The sequence below is a fragment of the Varroa jacobsoni genome, unplaced genomic scaffold, assembly GCF_002532875.2.
Source record: "Varroa jacobsoni isolate VJ856 unplaced genomic scaffold, vjacob_1.0 contig05550, whole genome shotgun sequence".
NCBI classification, from domain to species: Eukaryota; Metazoa; Arthropoda; class Arachnida; order Mesostigmata; family Varroidae; genus Varroa; species Varroa jacobsoni.
The window spans coordinates 1-6,707 of NW_019215613.1; the positions used below are offsets into that span (position 1 = coordinate 1).

A 6,707-nucleotide genomic window follows, 5' to 3' on the forward strand; every position below is an offset into this window, starting at 1 on the left:
ATTTAGTTGAAGTGGTAACACGGCAGAGGTGCTTTCCTAATTTAGCTCACAAATGCCTACGTGGGTTGGCGAAGACCTTCAACTAGTGCATCTAAATCGATCTTAAACGAGTCTAAGGTTTTCAAATCTTAGATAATAATAGGTGACAAGTTTGCCAATTAAAATTCATAAATTTAACACTAACCTCACCGTTACTACTCGTGCTAGTGACTTAATTCAGTTAATCGTTTTGTTAGCTGCTAATTAGGTAATGTTCCTAATATCAACAGACAAATAGGTTACTTTCTAAGCTATCTCGGGGACCTGTGCATAGATCTGCTTACCTTATACTTACATAGCATTCAAAACAGTATAATTTTCAAGGTTGAGATTTAAGCAAACTTCCTTGCTTCATAGGATATTTGACAAACAAAGAGTGTTTTGTGAGTTCTAAATGACCATTTATTTTAAGCACGTATAACTGCCCAGAACCTAAATGCACTGCCTGATTGTTCCATCTAATATAGCATATGATTGTAATAGGGGTAGCTAAGACAAACGGTTCCGGTGTTGTGGTAGAAGTTAAGTTCTTAAGTTCCACAGAAACTAGATATCTTTCACATTATGGTAAGCTATTTTATTAAAATAGGCAACAACACCGATGACCGTTAACTGATATAAACGAACATGCGGCATTTATCTAAGTATCATAGATTTTTCACTGAATACTTACTCTAATTATAATGTTGCTTAGGCGCTATGTTGTAAGTTGAAGCTTTTTTCAAGAAGAAATGTTAACAGGGGGTAATTAAGATGTGAGTATATGTAAGTGTAATGAAAGTGTATGTGTAAAACTTTTACGAAAGTCAACGTTTTATTACTGCAGGATCATTATAAAGTCGTACAACCCTCTTGATGATTAGAAAAATGCGTGAGACGCGCATTGAAGCTCATATCGGAGTTAGCACCGTGCGTATCTCCAATATCGAGTAACAATCGCCACTTGACCTGTGCCGTAGCGAGTCTTACCACGCATCGGCCGTTGTTTGTAAACAATGGATACACTCAAGTTGAAATACTTCATTTTTCGTTATATAGGCTGAACAATATACTATATTCATTTTTAGAAAAAATATACAATTTTTCTTGCTAAAACTTTGCATAGAACTTTGCATATATATATTGGTCAGCTTCTTTGGTTGACGTATCTGCTTCTTATTGGTAAACGCTGACCTAGCATCATTGCTTCTGAATGACAATCATAGTTTCCTATAGCATATGTCTCGAACTGCTATCTTTCGAAATATTAAAATTCATGATTGGTTAACCGAGAAGAAGGAAAAGAACTTATTTTTATCGGGAACTATTTTAAACCCGGTTAAGCTTAAATCTGAAATAATTATTTACTCAAAAATTAACTAAACATCTATACAAAAAAAAGCACTTTAATTACAGCAGAAACAATGCCAGCACCTACTTAGTAGTATCTAGACAGTAACTGGGATTATACGTACTGAAGCATACGCAGAAAAAGATGGCTATAGGCACGACAACAGAGAAGTGAACAAAAAACAATATTTTTGCCGTTTAGAATATAACGATGTGCAAGTTTTTCTACATACGATTTCGAAACGTCCCAATGGATCTAACAGAAAAAATAACACCACTGATCTTAGTAAAAATTTTATTACTATCATGAGCTGAGGCGCGAGGCATCCAAAGCTGAACGTTGTGTCAAAAAAACTGTTCATCGTGACTCGAAAGAATTCGTTCAGACCTCTTTGCGGATCATTACCGAGTCAAGGCCGAATTGCAATCTACATAATCTTCAATTATCTATATATAATAATAGATTATAGCCAGCACTTAAATTTGTCACTGGTGGACTACTTCTACTCGAGGCGTCGCGCGACCTTAACGTCCTTGATGGCATTGTGTCGACTTCGAAGCTGAAGTCGATGGACTTCGTTTTCAACAGACACCCAGACAAAGCCCACAAACTCCTTGGAACTAGTTGTCCTGTGAAACTAGAAGTACCGTTCAGACCAGTTAAGAAGGGAATGCCCTAATCTACATCTGTCCTATTAAAGATTACTGCTTCCAACTAAATGATGTGCAGGCCAGACTTACAAGTTCACATATTGAGTGGACAACCTGACAGGCAATACAGAACTTAGAGGATGCAAAATGGATACAGCGGTACCATAGCGCAAACCTAGATGAACTGGCTTAGCTCCAAGACTCTTTGTCGAAGTCCAGGTCTGATGCGCTTTCGTAAGACAAAAAAACTATACGTCGTACGTATTAATAAAATTTTTCGTGATTATATACGTTTGCTCATTAAAGTTAAGGATGCGTGGTAGTTTAGATTCGAAGCCTCTCTTGAATACACTTAGCCCTGTCTTAAAACTCAGCCGTCTGAAGCTAAGCTTAACAACAGCACTAGACGTTCAACGAATTTTTCTATCGGAACAGAAATTCTAGCACTGCACGCAGGAGACGTGCTACCTTTCGCTCTCCCGTAGCTTCCTAAAATAACGTATGATCGTTTAGTATGATCGTAGACGTTTCTTGCTGCTAAAACCGTACCGATAATCTCTGAAAGAACAGCTGTTCCCAACAGATCTAGTCTAGAGAAAATTAAAGCTCAGTCTTTTTCTATACCTGGCAGTTTTTCCTTACATAATAGTATTTACATGATTTAGATGCGGCTCATGATGGTATAAACATAATCACACATGTTCAGTCTAGAAAGTTTTAGAAAATGAAGAAAGGCAAATCTAATGTATCTTATTATTTTTAAGGTATCATATTTATTTTATTATTTAAGTAGTGCACAGTTTGTGTCCTGCAATATTATAGTAAATACTATAATTAAAAAGACAAAGAATAGGGCGGGCTTCATTATTTTCGACAGCCGTTAGGTGAAATAATAATAAAGTAGTACTCCGGTTTGACTGTGGTAGAACGTGAAACGCCTGAATCGTAAAATGATAACTGTCTTAACCTAAATTCTTTAACGACAAAAGGTAACACTGTTTATACTGTGGATTACCCCATCCTATGTGTACAGTACCAAACTAGCATGTTTTGATTTCGAAATTTTGTCAAAAAAGGCTAACCATAACATTTCGGGAATCGACCTTGAGCATGAAAAGCTCATTTTTGTTTTAATTATGATTTCCTGTATGTCATTGTAGGTATTGTTGAAGCGTCATTTTATTGCTCACACTGAAAGAAGGCGATGACAGCTCAAACTAACTTAAATTTGTGTTCAGAAACGGAAGCACTGAAATAGAAGTGTTCTGAATTATCGCACGCTATCTCTACAATGTGCAAAGTACTTGCAAGTTCTTACTAGGTGTAGTACAATGTATACTTACGCACGCTCATTTTTTTTTATCACATAAATCTCTAGTGAGAGTCGCCTCAAGGTAGTTTTCTATTTTAAGCTATAACTAGTCATGTTGATATTCTTGTTTTGCTCGTTCTAGATTTATCAAAATGTCGTTGAGTCTTTCCTTGTCCTTGTCAACTTCGTACATATCGAGAACTGCTGCCACAACGCTGCCTGTAGATAAATAACCAATGTTACCACCTAACTTGGATCGAAAATACTCCAAGTAGACCTTGATTTCCATATACGTTAATTCCCCGTTTGTGTATCTCATTAGATCGTTATAAATTTTGGTGCTATCATGACTACCACTTCGTTCCTCATCCAAAGTGTCTTTTCGATCAAAGAAGCCACTTAGATTATTTTCACGTTTTGTGCGCTCCATATGTTTCAGTTTGAGCTGCCTGGCAGTCTCAGCCTCGAAATCTTTTTTTTCGTGAAGATTTTTTCGTGAATTGTTAGCAGCAGTTTCATTATCGGACTCCGAATCGCAAAGATTAACCCTCGGCAATGGTGGTCGAGAATCTATAATCTGGGTGGTGATTTTTTGTGGCTCGCGCATAAACGCCCGGGTTGGACAAGTTGCTTCAACATTTTGTTGAGCAGGTGAATAGTTTTCTTTAATAGATCGGTCTTTTTTCAAGCAATCTTCAATATCGGAACTTACATCGTCATCGGAACTAATTCTATGTGACGGTAGCTCACTTGAAGCTACATGTCGTCGTTTTGTTGTGCTTGCCTTGCGTTCCTTCGGAGCAGGCTTGTCACTATCCGAGCTGCTTCCGCTACCTTCCGATGTTGTCACTAAACGGACTCTCGTAATGCTTTGTTTTTTTGGAGCTAAAACTATCTTCTCTTTGATCTGAGATTTCGATATTAAATATTGATTATACTGTTGTAGGATGCTTGCAGCATACTGTCTTTCGGAATCCGAGTCTGAGAAATATTGTTTTTCCCCATCCGACTTTGATAAATAACTGTTGTCCTGAGCAGACGTAACAAAGCTGCGTTTCTCTGTGGAATTCGGCGTAACTACAGGGCACTCATCTTCTTCCTCACTCGAACTTTCTTGATCGTTCATGTACAGTTGACTACACGAAACTTTGAAGATTTTCTGCTGGCTGTATGTAAAAAAGCCGATGATATCTTCGTCTGACCAATCGCCTTCCATCAAAGTTGCTAAAGTACGGCGAACCTCAGCGAGACTAATACTGTTAGAGACGGACGCTAAGATGTTACTTTGTAGATGCCGGCACACATTAGCGGGATTCTGCAGAGATCGGAATTTGGCATTTTTCTCCATTGTGTTTGAAATCTTGGGTTTTGAGACAACGGTTATTATCGTAACGCAATTAGCTTAACAAAGCGGTGATACTCATTTTACGAAGAATGATACCTTTTCAATTAAGCACAAAGATAAGGCTGGTGCTTTTTTACTGTCTTAATTGACAATCGGCTACTGTTGTCATTTGTTAAGCGTGCACCGGATCCCCCGTATGACACATTCCAGTTGCGGCCACCTGCAGACATATTTAATTCACACTTTTAAATTTCTCTCTAGCTTGGCCTGGTATGGGATTGTAAAAAAAAGTGCTCCTTAGGTATGTTCATTGTCGTAAACGGTACAGTTGAATCACCACTATTTATTACAATTCATATTATGTTATTACATAAATTATACCACTATTGAGCTGATTTTGTTTCCTTTCGAGCGGTTTTAAGGTGCTGATTTCCTTCTAAATAAATCTACAGAGACGATAACTGGGAAATCGCGTTGTCCAAGTTCGGATTTCTAATAGCATGTCAGGGGTTACCACATTGAACACGGCTGTGAATGCTCGCATAGTTGCGGCTATAAATAAATTGTCAAATAATTAATTCCTTAATATATAAATACATATTCAGCTCAGTGACTCAACACTAATTTCCGGTTAAGTTCACTACTAACCATTTTTAGTGGTAGTATTGTGTTCATGTGATTTTTAATTTACAAAATTTAGGAACAAAAAAGTACCCTCTAAATATTTCTCATTGCATTTTTAGTATTTGAATCACATAGATAAGAGCAGCCTCTTTTAAAGGTTTTCCCATTTTTGGTTATACGTAATTCAGAACCCTTTTCGCTGTGATGTTAGCTCGTTACAGCCACCAGGGGGTACCACGCTGGATACTACTTAGGTCGTCAGAGATCTATTGTTACGGGCTGTGCGACGCCTATTAAGGCTGTAGTCCGACCATATAACGACTATTTTATATATTTTAGAACCATGATATTGGCTGCCCTAATAGTGCAAAGTATGGAGTGCCAACCTGAAATGACACTGACATATTACTAAACGCGAGAGCCATATTCGACAACATACGTTATGCAACATTTATATAAAGCTAACGTAATAAAGCAAATGAAATATATATAGACACAAAATTCACCTTCCTAAAAGTCTTTTTTTCGTTACTAGCAAACTATAGCAGTAATTCAGTCCAATTGAGGGTAGAATAAGGGACTTGATGCACCAATTTCCATTTCAATATATAAGGCAAGATAAATTGGAATTCAAAAGTTGCCGCTACACCTCCAACAAATTTTGAGTAGCTATAAGATACAAATGTTTTTCTGAAAAAAAATTAAGTGACATGCTTTTCTCATACGCATATCAAAAAAATCAATAAATTATTTCACAAACGTCAACTGTGCACATCTTTCCACCACATGTTTATTGACTCCTCTCACCTTAAAGATTGCAGGAGCGTTTGCTGATTATCTTATTTGAATGTGAAATCCTCCTATTTAGATTTAATTTAACAAATGACATGCACTTTAATTTCCGAACCATCTGATTTTCTCACAAAATAAAGTGACGGAATTCATCTGTTTATAGTTGTGTTGTGAGAAAGGGTATATCGACTCGAGAAAGACCTAAGCTTCCCCGATGACGCGCGCTTTTTGAATTTGAATCTACGATCGTATTATACTAAGAGCAAAAGTAAGTTACAGCTATTTCGACTTGCATGAAGTTATAAAATGATATAATAATGGCTTAGCATAATATATTTACTGTCAGCTAGAAAAAGCAGTGATTCAATTTACCGTAAATCTCAAAATGCAGCTAAAGGTGTGAATTTGGTATACATCAAGAATACATTTTAGTTGTTTTATCCAAAGCGAATTATACAACATACAAATAAATACGCAGTGTATCTCAGTTATAGAAAATGCCCATAATAGAAAACTATTGTATACACAAAGTCTGTGCATTCGTCCAGGTTTCGAAAAAGAACGACGGTTCAGTCTCAATAAGATAATATTAACAATTTAACAAGAAAACACGAA

At 36.8% G+C, this 6,707-nt stretch overlaps 1 protein-coding gene across 1 annotated transcript; it reads right to left on the reverse strand.

Moving 5' to 3' along the window:
• Nucleotides 1-2,763: 2,763 nt before the first annotated feature.
• On the reverse strand, nt 2,764-6,241 carry LOC111273225 (uncharacterized). Its single transcript, XM_022854929.2, has 2 exons — nt 6,108-6,241; nt 2,764-4,896 (listed from the first exon to the last, which is right to left on the reverse strand). The coding sequence occupies exon 2, from the start codon at nt 4,677-4,679 to the stop codon at nt 3,438-3,440; it is 1,242 nt and encodes a 413-aa protein (XP_022710664.1). The 5' UTR covers nt 4,680-4,896; nt 6,108-6,241; the 3' UTR covers nt 2,764-3,437.
• Nucleotides 6,242-6,707: the final 466 nt, after the last annotated feature.

Bases quoted from the DNA above. Each gene is read 5' to 3' on its own strand.
- LOC111273225 (XM_022854929.2), bottom strand. From the start codon at position 4,679: ATGGAGAAAAATGCCAAATTCCGATCTCTGCAGAATCCCGCTAATGTG.